Source organism: Fistularia commersonii, chromosome 14 (genome assembly GCF_037954325.1).
Source record: "Fistularia commersonii isolate RoL2024-O1a breed Wild chromosome 14, RoL_Fcom_v1.0, whole genome shotgun sequence".
NCBI lineage: Eukaryota > Metazoa > Chordata > Actinopteri > Syngnathiformes > Fistulariidae > Fistularia > Fistularia commersonii.
Window position 1 is genome coordinate 12540043 of NC_141297.1, and position 20949 is coordinate 12560991.

Genomic DNA, 20949 nt, shown 5'->3' on the forward strand with positions numbered 1-20949 from the left:
GTTTTTATGGTCTACAAACCTGGAATGATTCCCCCAAAGAAGGTCCCTGTCTCAGTTTTTTTTTTTTTAATTTGGGATTATTTGGAATTATTATTTCTTTTTATTGCCTGTTTTTTTAACGACAATCAAATATGGGACTCCTTATGCTTTTAAAACTCTGCAGTTCAACTTGATATTTACCTGTTTATCTTATCTTATGTTTTCCTTTTATATGTGAGATGCAAAATTCTAATATCACAGTGAATACTTTGATTTGTTTTTTACATTTATGTCTTTTCTTTATTTATGTTCTGTGTTTATTATTTGTAATGTCTCATGGCTGTGTGGTCATGCTTAACTGCCAAACTTTACGACAGCTCCTCACAACGACAACCAACAAACCGTTTTACGGCATGCATGTGTCGCGCCGGGTATAAGCAGAAGGAAACGCGCCTATTTGTTTCCGAGGATTTGTACTTTTGCATATTATAACCCAGAGAAATGGATGTTGGAGAGCTCCTAAGTTACCAGGTGACGTCGGATTGTGCTCACTTTTATTTAATAACGTCTAATCGAGCCGCCCATCATTTATCCAGTGATCATTTCCAGTTTATGATACTGGCAGTAGTTATCGATGTACGCAAGCATGCAGGATTTTGTCAAGCCCCGAAGTTTACTTGGTCGCGTATTTTAAAATATCACCTCTCTATCATGTGCTTTATGTGGTAGTATGCGAAAAGGTGCGGTTATCTTAACATATCTCTTAATAGTATTTATCATTAGATACCCTGGGTAGCTAACGAACTAGCTAAACATGTCACTGCAGGTGAAGTGCCATATATATAACTTGTGCCCATAATAGAACTCAAATACGTAAAAATATATCTGGTTACCTGGAAGAGAATTGCCCACTCTAAGTTATAATGTAGTTTATATGCCTACGATGTTAAAGTTTTTCTTTACATTTTAATCAGTCTTCGTGAAAAGTGTCCCAAACCAAAGTGGTATTGTTTAGTGGTCTATTCATACACTCCATATTACATGGGCAAAAGTATTTGCCAATTGTTTAGTGTTTATTCTCATTCAGATGAGTGTTGCCCGGTATAGTTATTATTGTTATTCGCTCTTCATTGCTGAATGAGCAGTGATGGAGCATCCTTTTGTTAATGCAAGAGAGTATAATGTCCAAAACTTGTCGAGTGTGCTTGACAGTGTTCCCTTTCCTGGAAATATGAAGAGCACTGTCCATGCAGAGACTTGGCCAATCGATGGCGTGGTTCTTAGGAACCTTGTATTGTGAATGTCAACATGTTCACATCCTTTTTGATGAACCAGCTTGATAGAATCAAACTGATGTCAATGAAAATAAGCAGTGTCATGGGAAGTAATTGACAATGAACTAAATGGACCCAAGTTGATTGTTGTGTGCTTGCTAAAAAAGGAAAAAAAAAATGAAAAGAATGGCTCACCAGATGCTCCACTTATATAGAACAGACCATAAACCAGAAAACTGAAATATAGAGCCTTACAATAAAGACTGAAGCAACTCAGGTGCTCAAGTCAAAGTCAGAAAGGAACATTGTCAAAGACATCACGACTTGAAGTGTTTCTTGTCCTTGGTAAAAGATGTATATGCCAATCTTAAAGTAACCTAATATTGTCCATTTAAGAATCATGGGTGGCCTCTCTGATCTATTTCTCACATATTTATTCATTATAAAAAGTCTTTAATCAATCGTGATTTAGATTTTAAAAGCAACTTTTTTTTAATTTTTTCACCTCATGATATAAAAGTTAGTCTTAGGCAATACACACATCTATATAATACCATCAGACATATTGTCAAAGATGGATAATACCTGGAATGGGTCAGTCTCTCTGCTGCGCTGTAGTCAACCATAACTCCACCTATATGCCAATTTCTGATCTTTAATCAGCCTTAGTTGTTTAGAAAGGCAATACAATTTGTATTAACTAGATGCTAAATCTATGCTCGAGCTTAGTATTTCACCAGTTAGCCGATCAATGGTCTTTATTCCTGTTTGTCACATTTTTTTTGAGCTGATTATATATATAAATAATATTCCTTAAATATTTATTTTGATTGTCAGCCTGATAGAGGAGCGACACGTCCCCGAGAGGAGGATGGAGGAGCAGCAGCAGGAGATGAAGAAGTCAGAGTGGCGAAGCTGCAGAGGGTGCATGGTGGCAGGGAGATGAGCAGGCACAGAGAGGCAATGGCAGCGGGAGGAGGAGGAGGAGGAGGTGGTGGTGGTGGTGGTGGTGAAGGAGGTGTTGATATGAAAGACCCTGATGAGATGACTGGTGACAGGAAAAAGATCCTAGAGAAGCTCATGGATCAGGATGAAGAAGAACCTGAGGTCGGTGAAAATGTTATATTTTATATATTATATTTACTTGTAATAATTTGTCCACAGAACGTCTTGGCTATTTAGTGTAATTACTCTCCGAGCTTTAGCTTATAAATGATTTCAACAGTCACTAGTCTCAGTGTGATAAAAATCAGCTTTAGCTTTTTGTCACGGTTGTGAAAAAAATGTAAAAATAGTCTACAATTGAATTCTCGAAAAGTTAATGATGAATTAATGTTTGCAGATCAGGCATAGGCACTGCAGCACCAAATGATATATTCAGTGAAAATCCACAAGGAACTTGCATATATAGAGTATTATACCAAAATGAAAGTTTAAAAAGGAGCACTTAGCAGCTAATCCAATCGTAGTGCTGCTGTGTTCCTCATTGTTAATCATGTAAGATTTGTGTAACCTGCCATTATCTGTCATAATTACATATACGCTTTTATGGCAATGGGAATTCAAACAAGTTGCCTTTTCAATTAATCATTCTTAAGATTCATTCTGTTTGACGAAAAATTCTTGCTAGTATCGAACTGCAGCCATAAGTGGGTGGACCTCATCTCTATGTGTTAGTGATGTAGCCTCTGCTTCAGTACGAGGCCTTTTCTCGCTCTTTATGTCTTTATTTTCATTGTTTCCTCCTTGCTGCTTCTCTGCTGAACTATTCAAACAGGCTGAGCCGGTGGATGAAAGTTCAGTGAAGAAGATGATACTGACCTTTGAGAAAAGGTCATACAAAAACCAGGAACTTAGGATAAAGTTCCCAGAAAACCCTGAGAAGTAAGATACTTATGAGAGTACATTTAGCATTTTTTTTTTTTACAATTCTTCGTGATTTTCGTTCTTAAAATGCTTACAACTGTTTTTCAGACATATACCCGATTGCATGATAACTCTGTTCTATTGTTCGTGAGAGCATTACTTTTATTCATGAGTCAGCATTTAATGACTGATTTCTATCTGCCATTGGTTTGCATTGATCGGATGTTAACACGCATTTTTGTTTGTGTAATCAGGTTTATGGAGTCAGAGCTGGATCTGAATGATATTATCCAGGAAATGCACGTTATTGCCACAATGCCAGACCTTTACCACCTGCTGGTAGAACTCAACTCTGTTCATTCACTGCTTGGCCTCCTCAGTCATGAGAACACTGATATCCTTCCATGTGCTGTCATCATACAATGAAAGGAAATTTGGAAACACAAGTCTGTTAATTTTGTGTATCAACAATGAAATAATGCAGTTATGGGGCACTAAACAACAATAGTTAAATATAATCCATGTCTCATATGACATGTATAGATGTAAAAACACCAAGATAACTTGGTGAAATTGCAAGATTTAATAGAATCTGGTTTCCAGGTAATGAAGATGGCTTCTGAAGTTCATGAGCTCTCATTTTTTCTTTTAATAGATGTGTATCATGATTAGAAAGTAATGGACAACAAGGAAAGGGACTTGGACACAATATTAGCTCCTATTTTTTGTAATTGGTTTTGCTTATATTAAGTTTAAATATAAAGAGCCTGTACAAACAAGGAAAAATTAGAGGACACACTGAAAATTAAGAGAAAGAAAAATAAATCAATTATTTATCGTTGATTCCACCTTTCATGTAGTTGGAGACGCAGCAGGGCTTGTGGTTGATAATGAAGTGACTGCATGATAAAAACATCAGTAGATTAATGGTTAAATTATCATATAAATTGCAATTGTTATGGTAATTGCATCTAATTCATTGTAAAATTATTTCAAGAATGTAAGAGGATGAATTGGTAAAAATGCTGACAAAAATTGATGAAGTGGTATCTCTGTATCAAAAACTATATCTGTCTCCCCATTAACTCACCAACATGAAGTTATTGTCCTAAGCCCATCTCACATGTCGCCATCGCAGTGGTTGACCTGCTGCAGGAGCTGACAGACATTGACACACTGCATGAAAGTGAAGAGGGAGCTGAGGTCCTCATTGATGCTCTGGTAAGTTCAGGATTCACTTTAGTCAGATAATATTAATTAACTAGTTCTTAGTTGCATGTATAATTAAATTCTGAGATCTGGTCTTCATATCAGGTAAGTGGATATTTTGCCTTTAGCCCATATGATCACATCAAAAGCCAAACTCCAAGAATCATGAAGTCTTGTTCGATCTGTCGGCTAATTTGCCTTTTTTAATTTTTTTTTTTCCCCCTCAGCTTCAGAAACACCCTCCTTGATGTTAATTATCAGATATTGTGATAGACTGGCCTATTATGGATAGCACTGTGCAGAATATACAGCATTATAAGAAGGTTATTTGATTTTTTTTTTCCTCATTTGTTTGTTGTTTATGGTAATTGGTTAATAATGGTAAGGAAGTCATTGCTGACTATTTTTATTAAATTCTTCAACTACATGTAAAGGAATTCTCAAAAATCAAATAGACATCTTTACAAATTATATCCCAACACCAACAGTTGGCATGGTGGTGCACCGGTTAGCGCTTCTGCCTCATAGCACTGAGGACCTGGTTTGATTCTCGCAAGAGGCTTAGTGTGTTTTGTCAGTGTCTGCTTGGGTTTCATCTCCAGTTTCATGAAAACATGCAAGAGGTTAATGGGAATAAATTGGAAAAATTGCCCAGATGTGTGAATGAGGGAGTGACTTGTTGTCTGTCTCTATACAGTGGGGCAAAAAAGTATTTAGTGATAATGTCTCTCATAGTTGAAGTGTACCTATGATGAAAATTACAGGCCACTCTCATCTTTTCAAGTGGGAGAACTTGCACATTTGGAGGCTGGCTAAATCCTTTTTTGCCCCACTGTATGTGGCCTCCTTGATTAGTCAAGGGTTTATCCTGCTGCTTGCCCAATCACTGCTGGGATAGGCTCCAGCAAGGTGGAAAGTGAGGAGCTCCAAAGAAAAACCATAAACATATTCTTGGATTAATTTTTACTACAGTAAATTGGCAATATACAGTATTTGCGCATGAATGATTTTCTCATTGAAATAATGAAATTAAAGTAACATCTTGAATTAAAAGTATCAGTTGGGTTTTGCTTCTGTGGCTAGGAGGTTCGTGCTTGTCAAAAACAATAGAACACAGGAAAAAAATAAATGTAGTGTCTGTGATTTGGCTCTGCTGGGGTAAGACATTAGATCAGTGGCTTTGAAACACCCTGAGGAAATAAGGTTTATATAAACATAGCCCATTTACCAATTAATGGAGTGACATGCCTCTTTACAGCAACTTTCAAGGGAAATGGTTTATGGGCAGGTAGGGTTGTATGAATCCATTTGTCTCTTCCCTTTGCTGTAAATGCCTCCAAATCCTGGCCTTGTTGTTAGAAGGCCAGGTGGTATCCTTGATAAGATAAATCAAAATGATCCACAGCGTCTCTGGTGGCTCATAAATCTTTGTCGACAGTCTGTCTTTTTTCATCTGTAATAGTACTTTTATCCAGTCGGCACCCTGCGAGCTCCGTTTGATTATGATTTTCCAATCTCGACTTGACTGATAACACTTGAACATGTTCGGAGACTCAGACAAACACCAGACTTCTCTGCAAAATGGAGCCTTGCCATCATACCAGTATTTTTTTCATATTCAACTTCCTCCATCCCATTTCACTATGTCATGATTTTTGTTCTCTTTCCTCCTAAAATATTGTTTCAAAATATAAAAGTGTGCATTTGATTGACAAACTTCTAAAACAATATTCTAGAACACTTTCAAATGAATGATACAAAAATGATAAAGGGTGAGAAATTTGTTTAAACCCATATGCTGAACCACAAACCCGGCATGTGGTACAAATCTATGTTAAATGAATGGACATTTGATGGCCTTGTATATACTAAAATATTGTACTACTCGCCAAATAACCAGTGCAAATGTTGTCAAATATTGATGAAAGGTGTTACTTTCAGTTCTAATTTCCAGCATTTACAAATAGAAAGCACAGTTTTAAAGTAATTTGAAGTGTGTTGTCTACAAAATAAAATGTATTTTTGATGTGATTCTGTCAGGTAAGCACTCATGGATGAAGGAAATATTTCATCTGAGGCAGACCTGGCTTTGTCATTAGATTTAGAAAAAAACAGTTCTCAACCAAACTTCTTTTATGTGTGTAGTTGGAGGGCCAGGTGGTTGCCTTGCTGGTGCAGAATATGGAGCGGCTAGATGAACAGATGAAAGAGGAGGCTGATGGTATCTATAACACACTAGGTAAGGTGATCTACAGGTACTTGAAGAAATGTACAATCACTAACAGCCAAAGTTATGTTCTCAACATGGTCTTCAAAAGATATTCTTGCTATTCATTAGTCTCTTTTAAGTGCTATATTTCATTAAAATATATATTTAAAATGTGTTGAAGATTGGATCCACTGGTAAGAGATCCTGTTAGTGCACAATACACAGCATGTTCTGTAAGGGGAGAGAAAATTATTGGGATATGTTATGGTGTCCAGAAAAAGAAAAAAAGAACGTATCCCAGTTTCGTATTAGAGCATGACCTGTGCCTTTTCTCAGTCTCAAATAGAATCTGAAGTTGTTTTATAGATTCTGATGGGATGAGCAAGTAAGCTGAGTCACAGGTTTACACTGATTTGGGGAAAAAAAGCAGGCGTCTTACAACCATCCATATGCTGCTTGGTAGGAGATTGAATTAAGTGAAGAAGTGCCTTGAACTTTATGTCAGGGAACTATTATCAAACTTTGTAAGCCTTTACAGTTCAGCGTTCTCTTTCGATACTTTTTAATAAAGTAATCCGCTGAAGTGGATAGTTTCCATTGTTGTACATTGATATATAGTCACCATTTTTGCTATGTCTATTTTTCATGTTGGGTGGATTTTTCTTAATCTCTAGATGGTACTGCCGCATAAAATGACAGAAAATAGTCAGATGGATGTAGAAACAGGGATTTGAGGTGGTGTTTCCTTTTTTCCCATGACCAGTTACTCAACTCAGTTGTTGCTTAGTGTTCAGAATGCTGAATATGCAGTACAGCTCCTGATAGTTTTGGGATTGTTAGGTAGCTAATTTTTTACATTAGCTAAATGAACAGGTAGAAGAGAGCCATTTGCTCTACACAGGTTTGTTGACATGTTGTGGTAGTGCTTGATGAGCCAGGGAGTTTCAAAAATAGGAAATCACCATTACCAAAAATATATTCTTGGTCGTAATGAATAAAGTATTCAAAAGAAGACAAACTTACTATGTAGGCTGTTTCATTGATGTTAATACTGCTGTTCTGAAGCAAATTCTCCAATATGTACCATGATGGTTACAAATAGTGTAATCTGGGCGAGAGAAACTCAATTCTTTGGGGAAAAAAATATTATAAATAATGGTGTTGAGATTGTTTTTGTTTTTTCATGAAATCATGCAGCTGTCTGACCTGTCAAAAAATTCATTGTTTCATAGGACATATTTTAGGGACCAGTGTATTATCTTAGTATGCTTCATCAGTATGGTCACATCAAAACTCAGTGCTGTGACTAACTTTGCAACTTCTGCACTATTTATTTTAATCCTGGACAAAAGTAGCACAGCTGCCTATATACCTTTTAAACTACTAATCAAAAGTTCTATCTAAATACCAAACACTTGAAAATACAACAGCCTGATAAGAGCTACATCCAGTGGTATTTTTTTTTTCCTCCCATAAAGAGCCTCCGGGTCTACATTGTAACAGTTAATCAAAATACTTTGGCTTCTTTATGACTTCTTTGTTTAGATGAAACTGTACAACCAGAATTAATGTTTATCTTGTTTATTTATCCAGTTAATTTATTTTGAACTGGAGGGTAATTTATAGTTTCAGTCAATTGTCAATTTTCAGGTCATCCCTTGAACAGTATTGGTATACATTCTACTTTGAAATCTGTTTTACAATGATGTTATGTTACCGTCAGCCCTGTTTCTCAGAGCAACCAAGGACTTTACCATGACACAGACAGCGGACAGCAGGCAAATGTCAGTGACTAGTTAAAAACAATAAGCCTCACTAAGCAGGAGAACGGCTAGGTATTTCTGTCCAGCAACAATGAAGACCAAAACAAATTTATTGAATGTGGCATTAAGTAAAATGTACTTCACCAATCAGTAATAATACCCATGTCTTTTATTCTAGTTTTGTTGTAATGCAGATGTGGCCGCATATTTCTCTTGTCTCGAAGGCTATGTTTTACCCATATTTGTGGTCATTGCCTGAAGGATTAAACTCTAATTAGAGGGTTCAAAGTTAACAATTTCAGCAAAACCGAAGCTTAATTTCAGAGAAGGTCTAAATCAAGGGGCAAATACTCAAACTCAAAAAAATGTTAACTATGGGAGGTCAGACACTTACTGAAAGTTGTCAGTTCAGCTTATAGGATGGGTGTCATTGAATTGAAAGCAAGAGGTTTGAATTAGAGCATTTCTGATGAAACTCATGCAATTATAGTATGTTATTACACTTTTTTTGCCATAGTATGGGTGAATTTGTAGTTTTTATGTAAGATAAATTTCTAGTCAAGAATATGAGGTTTATAACCAGGGGGAGCTGGATAAGAAGACCCAAAAGGTTGGACATTTTTTATCTGCATTTCATGCATTTTTGAGATCAGCAATATTAGTTCCATCATTATACATGATCATAATCTTTCTCTGACAATTTAAAAGGTGATAAGAGGTCATTTTTTCATTGCATATTTGACTCACTCTGTAGATACTAAGGCATCATCATTCATCAGCATGACAAATTCTTTCTGCAGAACACTGAGTCCCCCAACTAATTTATATTACAGTCATTGATTAAGTCTGCTATTTAATTTCTGTTAATTTTGTTATCATTATACAGTTTATATGAGTTGAAATTAATTTGTTTTGTCTTTTCAATGCATTAAGAAATCTTTCTCTTCATTTCTGCAACCACTCTTTTTACCACCTTCATAGGGACACTAAATGTGTTTCCATGTAAGTCTGGTGAACCAATTTGGGGATTTTTAAAAACGAATGAAACAACAAAGAAAATAATGACCAAAATATGCGTTAGACTAATATAAGGGAGTTTTGGCACTCTTTCATTTGGCTCACGAAATTCTTTCTCATTTTTTTAATTGAGGAGACAGCAGAATATGTACAATCCTCTGTCGGCTGGTCTTTCTGCCAATCTGCTGCTCTGTCTTGTTTGAAATATTTTGGAGGAATGCTGGTATTGGATAAGGCTGGTAAGTCAAGCTGTTGAAGTCAGTTGTTTTATTTTTGTTTGTTAGAATTTTGTGGACAATAGTGTTTACATTATACATGCAGCACCTCTTGGACATTTCAGAATACTTAAAAGTCAATGCCTAGTTTTTCATCCACATCTGTTTCAAAGATTTCTGCCTTGAACTGACAGATAGTTTTGCCCTGATTGGTCTGCCCTCTATTAAGTAAACTTATAAAACAATTTTCCTGAAATAAATTTGAGCTCAAAAGAAGAGTTACCTTAAAGAGCTGACCTGTTGTATTTTTTTTATCTATTTACTCCGAATTTTCTGAAATTATACAGAACCTATGTAATTATTTGGTTTGCACATACATACAGGACTGTCTCAGAAAATTTGAATATTGTGATAAAGTTCTTTATCTTCTGTAAAGAACTTTATCACAATATTCTAATTTTCTGAGACAGTCCTGTACACTGCTGACCGGACCAACCAGCCATAGCACTTTATGGTCATCATCACTGGCTGCCAAATATGTCCCCCCTGCTGGCCAGCCAGTGGTCATAATGTCAGTGCGAATTGTGCATATTGCTAAGGGTGTGAGGAATGGCGAAAAAGAAATGTTTTATAAAGCTTTAATAATATACTGCTATGCAGCTCCCAGTTACAATAATTTCCCCTCAATTAAATCATTAATGTTCATGAATATGTAATTTGTAATTCACGCTCTCGATTTCATCCTTTCTCTGCCTGCTTCTCCTCTTGTTGCTCAAAGCAATGTTTCAGCTCTGAGGTGAAAGATACCCACCCGGATACAGATACTTTACATCCGTAAAGGATTTCTGTTAAACAATTTGCTTGGCTATATGAGGTCAAAGCACACACATAGGCTTTTGTAAAACTATTTTAATTAAAACAAAATGATACTAATAACATTCATGTCACTGAAATTTAAGCTTATTGTTTAAACCAGTGGTCCGCAACCTTTTTATTGCCGGGGACCGGTCAACGCTTGACTTCAGTTTTTCTGTTGATATTCTGGCAGTTTGATGTTTTATCCATCCATTCGTCCATCATTTCCTGCTTTACCAAGGTTTTGGTTGATTTACTGCCAATTATAAAATAATATGTAAAGTAAAAACTTAGATATTGGGGGAGCACAAAGCCTTGTGTTGGAAAATGTTAAAAGGAAAATTGTATGGCACGGTTTGATATTGGAAAGAAAATCCAGAGCGTCACTTCACAGTCTATATTATTTGATTATACAATGCTTTCTATTTTGGTCTGTTTCTCAGTCTATGTCTGAATCAATTACTGAAGCAAATGCAGCAAGTGGAAAACATCTCTAAATAAGGTGGGTGTGTGGGTGTGTTAATTCTCAGAAACTCAAGGTCAAGAAGTGGGCAAGGGCCATCAGCTAGTTTGGCAAGTTGTTGTCTCCGCAGTTAGCCTTGCATGAACTTTTCTGCCTCTTAGGTTTTTCTGTGTTGAATTGGTCTACTGAGATGTTTCCTTTCTTTGCTGGCAGATTGAGGCTGAGCGTCACGAGGGCTGTTAAGGTGTGTGTGCGTGTGAGTGGGTTATATCAGGGGAGCAGCTCTTGTGCATCTTCTGTTCAGGCTTGTGTCTCTGTTTGCATGTGTGTGTGTTATCAAGGGAGCTCTCTGAGCTTCAATAAGCCTTTTGTCTGCCTTGGCTGCTCTCTGCTCTGAGGCAGCTGTCCTGCGGGATGCTCTGTTTGAATCACTGATAAAGGCCATTCCTCTCAGTTTTGGCTCCACATTTCTCTGTCATCAGCAGCCCTTCTCTCCAGATGTTTCTCTTTTGTATTTTATTTTTCCTTTTTTCTTTTTAGTCTCCCAACTTCCTCGATCATTGGCTTGTTCGCTCACTCTCCATGTCCCACATCCCACTTGGCTTTCCATTCCTCATCTTTGTTTTCCCTCCCCTTTCCCTCCCTTCTGCTATACAACTCCCCTTGTTTGCTTTCCTCTTTTAAACCTGTTTCTTTTCTACCTCCGCCTTTGTAACACCCGATTCTCCCTTCTCTCATCACCATACCACAGTCTCCGAATTATTTATTTTTCGTTCAGCGTCTGCTGATGGAGATATAATGCGGCAGAGACAGTGCTGTAGTGACTTTATTGCAGGCTAGGAAAAAGCCCAGACGAATCCTCAATAAAAAGATGGCTGTCAGAATTGATAGCTCTTCTCTGTTGAAATGTGGCTGTGCATCATCTGTATTTATTCACATCTGATGATAGGAACCTTTAAAATTTGGCCAGTACACACCGACACTTGAGAGTAAGGTGAGACAATATAATACATCATCATTTGATTTTTTTTTTTCCTTTTTTTGTTCTGACTTTATGATATTTTTATCTATTTATTTGTTTGTTTATTTATTTATTTATTACCATATACTGGAGGAAAACTTTGCTAAAAAGTGTTTATTTATCTGAATTCCCAATTAGTTTGTTCCTTTATTGCTGCCAAATACAATTGTGACATACAAGCAGTGAGCAACACTCATAAAAACCTACCCCTCAGCCTTTTGTTGTCCCTCTGACTTAGGACAGCCCATTGATATTGCTATTGTATGATTGCCACAAAAGCCATACTCCCCACTTCCACAGGTCAGACTTCAGTGTCCCAGCTGTGCTGTTGTGCCATGGCTGCCAGCTCAGTATAGTGAAGCTGTTTTCTTTCATAAGGCTCCTCCATTGAATCCTCCCAGGGTGCTATAAGTTTGATTATACATACTTTCTTGAGATAAGGGGACATAAGTACCAGATAGTGATAGTGGCAACTTGAGGACCCCATCTCCAAATAGGCCTGTGGTGGTAAGCCATCATGGCAGTCTGAACCACCTCTTCATGGAACCAGTGACTTTTTTTTTTTCTGCCTACCCACCGTAGAGATAGGGACCTCGTAAATTGCAAGAGGCCACAATATCCTGCTTAGGAGTCCCAACTGCAGGCTTCGTGCTTTCAGCTTTTCTCCGTTTTCAGGAAACGATTAAGGCGAGGCCCCTGTCTCTCCTTTTTCAATCACCCTTTCTTTCCTTAATGGATCCTCAATAGACGGTATGATGTAACTTTCCTCCAGCCACAGACACATACTTGTATTTGGACTGCTGTGATGGGTGCAGTGTTGTGCTCTTGTGCTGTGCTTTCATTTCTCATGGTCGCTTCCTGTCATTACCGTGTTTACAGTTGAAGCGTCCTCTATTGCCCCAACTCCCGCACTCAAGGGGTAACCTCTCATGATTCTCTCTTGTAGCTATGGCGGGTGTAGCCAACATGCTGCTATGCAAGGGAAATTACAGAATGGGGAGATAGCCCAAGACGGACCCAGGAGGGTCTTTCCCTCCTGTTAGCTGGCTCTCCACACTAACACAAGGACTTTCCCCTGTCAACAACAGATCTTAACTGGACACATCCAGATCTCCACATTCAGTAAACATAGGACAAGATGTTATAATCCTTAGTACCAGTACATACAAGAGACACTAGTAAAACTAGTAAAAACAAGCCTGACTTTGGGAGCCTTAGGAGTGTACGTAAGTTTTCTTAGGTACACAGCTACCATATGTAAGTCTGCTAGCATTTGAGAGCATTAAGTCTATAGTGAATTTAGTTTGCCTTATTTAACTGAATCAATCATCAAGCCAGAAATTTTATGAAAGTTAGAATTTTTTATTTAGTTTTTTAATGCTGAATATCTTGAGGCCCTCCCTCTTGAGGATCACGGATCTTCTGCTTAGTTCTTTGGTAAATCATGGGGAAACTATATTTCTAAGACGAGATTATTCATGACGGTTCCATTAAATCTTAAGAATCGTATTGAACCACTGACTAATCCATCAATGGACAATTCATCCCTGGTTCGCAAATTAATTTTTTGTTTGTAGTTTGTCTTTTTTTTTTTGTAAATCCTTTTTCACTTCCACATTATGCATGACAAAGTAAAACTATGTATTGAAAACAAAGTTTTTCTTTTCAAAATACAAGTTTTTCTAGTGTTTCACTAAGTGCGAAACCAAGTTATTAAAAAAACAACAGATTGAATGTTAATAATTGCAATGATGGATTGATGTGATTGTTTCAGGTTGTGCTTAGAAGTCAGAAAGATATACTGTAGGTTGAGTACAGTGGAAACATGCGGCACACTGTAGTTAGGGCTGTCACAGCTGAATCTTGACAAGGTTGGCAAGTTCTTTTCGCAACATTGGCAAAATCCTTGGTCTTCATGCATAATTGAACTGCAGTTTGTAGCGTTTTTTTTTCCAGGTGATTAAGCAGGTGATTTGTTTTGCGTTACTGGGCAGACCAGACATGGTCTGATTAGTGTTCTTGATTCACATTATTTGCTGAAAATTCAAGAGCACACTTTTGGAGCAATGAAAGGTGATCAATTAGAAATAGGACTAGTGCTTCACCTTCTGCTCAAAAATAATATTTTCGGTTACTCTCTGCTGTGTTACTCTTCTGCTCAAGATGTTATCGTCCAGGCTAACACAACATCATATACCTGCAGCTGTAAGATGATTTCCCAAAAGTAATGCTGAAATGTATGAAGTAGCCACTGGCTGGTTGCTTTATGACAAATATAGTCTTACTCAAATACTTGTGGTGTGTTTGCGAAGTTTTTTACTAGTGCCTTTGTTCCTACTATTTAGAGACTTTTCACTATTTTAATGGTACCTCATCCCAATCTCTAATAATATTCAATGTAATATTTTTCAGGCCATAGTCTAACATTGGATAGTTTTCGACGTGTTGGCTTTGAAACGAGTAATTTTGGAGACATTCAAACAGAAAGTGATTGATGTGGTTGAGGTGACATCTAGCCAATAACCAGTCTCCTAATGAGATCCTTATCAGCACATGTATTGATTAGCCACTTAAGATTGGTGCAGTGAGGCCTACTTATTTGATTTCTGTTAGGTGTCATTGGCAACAACAGAGCTGGAGCAGAGACCGCTTTTTATGAGAGTGCATGTGTGTATAACATTTCATTTTATTTTACTTGCAGCCATCATAGAGAACATGGCAGAGTTTAGGCCAGGCCTTTGCACAGAAGCTGCCCAGCAGGGGCTAATGCAGTGGCTGCTCAAGAGAATCAAGGTAAGAACTTGGCAGCAAGCAACAGTATGCCTTTAATCGAAACTGTCAAACTTTGAATCCCTCAGGAAACTGCTTGTAGCAAAACTCCAAAATCTGATAGCAGCTTGTACAAAGCTGTCTTTTTAAGCAGAGGTTATTTCAATTTTGCACCCCCAAACAAGGCTTACCGCTGTTTCAGGTTATTAGAACATTTTAGTGTCAAATGGATGCAAAACATGTAATTATTGACTTGTTCCTTCTTTCTTTTCAGTTCTTGCCAAGCCTATGTATATTGTATGTCAAACTGTGGATTCTGAAGTCAGATGATCAAATGAACATACATGAACAACATGATGTTACAGTTTTCATTGGATTGAAAATTCTATGCGTTTGCAGTATCTTGACTTTTTGAAATGACAAGCAGAGACAAAAGAAAAAAATGAGCTAACAGCTTGATATAGTTGAAATCCAACTTTTTTTTGTAAGAAGCAGCATGGTGAAGTTAACATAAATAAAATGACAGTATCAGTGCCTACGCTCATGGGCACATGGCCAGCACCATGTGTGTTTACTCTAAAGGTTGTAGGATGTTTATTGGGAAGACAAGCTGAGGAATGGCAGTATTTCAGAGAAAAAATACAGAAACACTGCACCAACTTTGCAACATATTGGATATTTAGTGGCTGAAAAAACAAATATGGTGTCCCTGCTTCTTCTTCAGTATTTATGGACAATTGGCAATCCAGTTGAATCTCACTCAGAATTGCTTTAATCGCCAAGTAATTTTTCAACTACAAGGAACTTGCTTTGGTTAACGGTACTGAACAGACAACATGTAACAGGCAATAAAATAGAGTGAAAGCAGGGCGATTGTGGCTGGTGGTGCAAAATGGCAAGTTGTGTAAAGCAGTGCAAAGTAGTGCAAAACAGGGATTCGGACAGTGTCAATTGGGGGTCCAGGGCCTTATTGATGAGGCAGGCTGCAGATGGGAAGAAAGAGAGTATGCACTCTGAATTGCGAAAGTGAGGCCTATAATTTTATCATCCCACAGATAGTTCATCAGTTGTATAAAACGCTGCTTTATTTAAATCTTGACCTTTAAATCTCAAGTCAGATTAGAAAACTGGAGAATTGTAGCACAACTGATACCTATTTCTATAAAGAAACGTGAAAGGGGGAAAAATTTAAAAACAAACGCACAGTATCTTTCTTGATTATTTGAAGGTGAAAAAGTGAATACTTCAAAATTCTTACTGCTCTTTTGACATTGACTAAATTTCATCATGTTGTCTCTGATAATGTTCGTTTCTATTAGTATACATGGGAAAATATCACTGCTCTGTAATGCAGATATTGTCTGAATAACTACATGACGTTTCTGTTAATACACTGTCAAAGAAAAGAAAACTTATACTAGAGCAATTTTTCAAGGTGAGTGGCAATTATAATGTGGTCTCTTTTCCTCTTAGGCAAAGATGCCGTTTGATGCTAACAAGCTGTATTGCAGTGAAATCCTGGCTATCTTGCTGCAAAACAATGACAGTATGTCTTGGTCTTAAATTGGTTTTCAAATTTCTCCTTTTTTGTCAAAGCGACTTCCCCTTCTCTAGTTCATGTATCTTTCCTTCATTTTTTTTCTCCCTCCAGTCCCTTTAATTTCCCTCTTCTTAATTCCCTCTTTTATTATACCTTCCTCTGTTATTCAGTCATATGTCTTACTGTTCTCTCGGTTTCCCCTCTTTTCTTTGTGCTCTCTTTTTATGTCTTTTTCAATACCTTCCCTGGCTTTGTCTTTCACATACATTGTCCTTCCTCTACCATCTCATCCACTACCTTTAGTTTTCTCCTGTCTTTGCCCTCTTTTAATCTCCCATTTTCCCTTTATTCACTCTCCTTGTCTTGTCTTGTTATTTTCTTTCTTCTCCATCCTTTATCTGACCACCCCCTAAATCTCGTAAAACCTCACACAGCCACAGGATTATCGGTCCCCAGACAGATTCAGTCTGATGGCACTAGCCATACTGATATTCAGTTCGACGCATGTCCTCTTCACCAGGGCTGTCTTTCCTAATCTTGTATTTGCTTGCCCTCTATCTACATAGTAATTTAAAAGAAGTAAACCATTAAATATTAAATCAACTGATCATGTCAAATGATCATGTATAAAAACCATGTGGCCTTTTTAATTGCAAAAATTCAGTTCTTTCTAAAAGATTATTTTGAAATATTCTCAAAATATTTTCCAATTTTTTCATGCAATTAAACCAGACTCCATGTTTACCCAAATATAAAAAGAAGAGATGGGATATATAAAAGACAAGTTATTTCACAGGGTAATTAAAAACAGTATGCTGAAGCTCATAAGTATTTTGATTTTGGATTAGATAGACACCAAGAATTACTTGAAAGGATTTAAATATTCTCATTTTCTTGGAATAACACAAGGATTTATATGTTTTTGCCTTTTTTTCCTCCTCAGTGTCCCTCCGGAGGGCCCTCATAATCAGTCTCTTGCATTTGCAGCCCTTCTGTTTTTCCTGTCTTCTCCTTGTCCCTTTCACTTCTCTTTACGTTTCCTTGTCCGTTTCTGTATTTTACAATCTCACTTTAATCTCCCTTTTGCCCTGTTACTCGAATTTAGTCTCTTGGTCTTTTGCCCATATTCGCTTGTTTCTTTCTTCTACAGATACCAGAGAGCTATTGGGGGAAATGGATGGCATTGATGTGTTACTGCAGCAACTCTCTGTAAGATTTTGCTTTTGAGTTTCTCTTTTTTCCTCTCCTCTCTCACCAACCCCAATGAAACCCCTAGTATAAGTAGAATGGTGAGGAAAACAAACAAACACTACATACCTGCATAATGGTCAAAGAGCTGAAGAGTGTGGGGTTGAGCATAGGTGTAAGTCAGGAGACCTCTTGAGACGGTCTGACCAGGAGAGAAATTGAGAGTTATGCAGATCACTTTTTTGCTTATGGAATTTTCCCTTAATAATCTGGTGAGGTGGATTGTATTATTTTGATTAAGTTGTTTTTTGAAGTTAATACTACAGTAGCAGCTATTATTTTGTCTATCTACAGTATAAAGGAAAGTACACAATAATAATCTTGTTCCTATTGAAATATTTAAAAGTATGCTTTGTCAGTTTACAGTTTTCTGGAATTACTATATTTTAGCCAGGGTTAAGTTTATAGTTCAGGTATATTTTAAAATGTTATTTAACATTTGTGCTCCCAATTTTGTTGCAATACTTAATTCAAACTGCATCTGTTGCACTGGCTAATTGTGAAATGCTTTAACTCATATTTTTAAGATTTAATTGTACATGCCCTTTTTTTTTGGTCAGCTAACCCTCAGAAAAGAGAAGTCTCTCTTAAGAGACCTTCTAGTTTTATAAAGGCTGATTTTAAAGATAGAGCAAAATAAAGTGCAGTCCCAATTTAGTCATACAATCCAATGGTCCATTCCAAACAATATTTTACAGGGCCTTGCCTTTATATGGGGTATTATCAACATCTCTATGTGTTCCCTGTGTTTGAGTAGGCGGCTATTACTGTAACACATTTTGAACTCTGTTTCACCCTCACCAACAAAAATTATGTCTTTGTTTTGCTACAGACAAATATCATTTCCAGAATTTTATATGATTAGTTAATGTCATGACTCAATTCCCTTAACTTTCCTTCTAGGTATTTAAACGTCACAATCCCTCTACAGCTGAAGAACAGGAGATGATGGAGAACCTCTTTGATGCACTCTGTTCTTGTCTCATGCTGGCGGCCAATCGGGACCGTTTCCTGAGGGGGGAGGGGCTTCAGCTCATGAACCTCATGCTTAGGTAAACAATTACATTTCACCCCCCAACGGTCCAATTGATTAATTCCTGCCAACCACGGACTATCACTGCAACTCCTTTGCATTTTTTCAATCGTAGCTTAAGAACAAACCACATACCGTATTTACACGACTATAAGGCGCACATAAAAGTCTTAGATTTTCTTCCATATGTGCAGCGCACCCTATAGTGCAGTGCGCCCTGTGTGCGTAGTAGAGAACACCATGAGAACATTATAGTGGGAAGTGTGGGCGTTGATTGTATATAAAAGAACGGGTATGTGCGTCATGCAGAACATCGTTGTTTTAACAACCCTGAAAACATCGCCGACAAACGCATCCAGCCCAGCCACATCCCCAACATGGACAAGGTGCCGCTCACTTTCGACATCCCAGTGAGTCACACTGTGGAGAAGAAGGGGACGAGCACGGTAGCAATACGAAAAGTCTTCTTGGAGACCACAGTTTCACTAAGAGTTGAGGGCAGCGCCGGGCAAGTTACGCCACGATTTGCGAATGGATTGTAGATGCTTGGGCTAACGTGTCTGCTGGCACTGTTGTTCGAGCTTTCGCGAAAGCCGGCATAATTTCCGAGGAGCCGCTCAGCACGGAAAGTGACTCTGACAGTGACAAAAGTGAACATGGCATGTTTGATGGAGATTTAGTGCAGCTGTTCAAATTAGATACAGAGGATGAGGACTTCGATGGGTTTGATTGATGAAGATTACCGGTAAAAAAATGTGAATACCAAACTCAGTTTACCTCCCGCTCTATTTTTAAATACGCAAACTTGTATGCTTGTGTGTGTTGTTGTTGTGAGGCGGACGTAGTAGAGGACACCATGAGAACGTTAAAGGGGGAAGTGTGGGCGTGGATTTTATATAAAGTCCATGCCTTATGTGTGTGTTAAATACAGTAATTGCACACATAACTGAGACTGCGCCTTTTAGTGCGGTGCGCCCTATGGTCGTTAAAATACGGTACTTTGGTCACTAGGGAGCTTGTGCTTCTGGAACAGCCCCTCATTCCAGCACTTTGTCATTACCATGTAATTGTTAACTTTAAAAATGTCAGCTGCATTCAGCTGATTTTTATAAATATTGATTTTCAACTTCTCTTCCAAGGTGCCAGTCATTGAAATAATTGTGTCCTCTAAGAGATCCTCTTTATTATTTTAAAGAGGCCTTTTGACACTCAGCCCTGTTTTCATTCTGCCCTAAGGTGTGCATAGACCATCTCTAAATGATACCTTTAGCTCTACCCACTATGAACCATATAACCGTTAATCCTAGTGAACCATGTAGCCAGTAAATCCCAACCAAACAGGCCTTTTATCATAAGAATTGTGACTTTGGTCACACACCCTTAACACTAATTGTATTGCGCCATGGTATGAAAGAAATATCAAGGGGTTTATTTTTGCTCCTTTTATTTAAAATACATCATTTCAGACCTAGCATACATACACTCTGGCACTCAGTACTTTAAGCCCAGAACAACATCATTCTCCATTCCTACCAGACTGCCATGCCAATCGATCAGTAGCTGCTAGAATACAGAAGAGCCCATACTTTATGTGACTTTACAGGGTCATAATGGCATTATACTTGTATATCATTTTACTAACATTTTATCAAAATCTGTGCCGCTATGCTGATAATCATGTCCTTGGACACACACACACACACACCTTTAAGACTGGATCAATATCTCATTATTGGAATGCAAAAACCCCTCCCCAGAGATTCATCTTCCAGGGGAACAAAGAGATAGACAGAATCAGGAGGAGGATGAGGAGTAGAATGTAATAATAATTTATCCTTCATTAATCCCTCATGGGGAACTTCGTTCTCTGCAGTTAAACCATCATGGATGAACCATGGCTGCCACCTACCAGCAGAGCAGATAGGGGTTCAGTGTCTTGCTCAGCAACACTTCGACACACAAGGAGAAGCCAGGAATCAAACCAGGAATGTTTGATTCCAAATACGATTGCGCAAGCTCCTGCGGCAAGCTGCCCCTAGTTCAAATCTGTAGTTGACATCTCTCTCACAAACTTTGCAAGAACATTAACGTTTAACCCTCGTGTTGTCTTGTGGGTCAAAAGTGACCCACTACCATGTTTAGCTGTAGAAAAAACACCTGAACCTATTTTTTTCCAACTTGAAATTTTATGACTTTTCCTAAAGAGACCCCATAATTAGAAAAATTGATACTTCTTTTTTGTTTATGTTTCCATGTGGGCTGTACACCACTAGGGTACAAAGATTGTCTTATGGGTCATTTTTGACCCGTAGGACAAGGGGAGTAAACACAATGTTAAGATCTCAGGAGGGTTAATGTAAGTTAGTAAGATATAACACATTATCGAAAATTAAAATGCTTGAAACACTTGAAACTAAATGCTTGAAATGGGTGTTGGGGCTCAGTCCTTGGAACTGAACATTCTTGGTTCGATTCCCGTGCTCCTCCA

The 20949-nt window shown here is 37.7% G+C and overlaps 1 protein-coding gene across 1 annotated transcript in view; it reads left to right on the forward strand.

Annotated features, from left to right (window-relative positions):
• The first annotated feature begins 370 nt into the window (after positions 1-370).
• Positions 371-20949, forward strand: part of ctnnbl1 (catenin, beta like 1) — a 66792-nt gene continuing 46213 nt past the window's right edge. The window contains exons 1-10 of the mRNA XM_086159765.1: positions 371-510; positions 2091-2360; positions 3031-3137; positions 3374-3513; positions 4243-4340; positions 6474-6567; positions 14573-14664; positions 16114-16186; positions 17331-17389; positions 18332-18480. Of these exons, the coding sequence (XP_086015891.1) occupies positions 481-510; positions 2091-2360; positions 3031-3137; positions 3374-3513; positions 4243-4340; positions 6474-6567; positions 14573-14664; positions 16114-16186; positions 17331-17389; positions 18332-18480 (1112 nt within the window). The 5' untranslated portion in view covers positions 371-480. The remainder of the gene's footprint in view (positions 511-2090; positions 2361-3030; positions 3138-3373; positions 3514-4242; positions 4341-6473; positions 6568-14572; positions 14665-16113; positions 16187-17330; positions 17390-18331; positions 18481-20949) is intronic.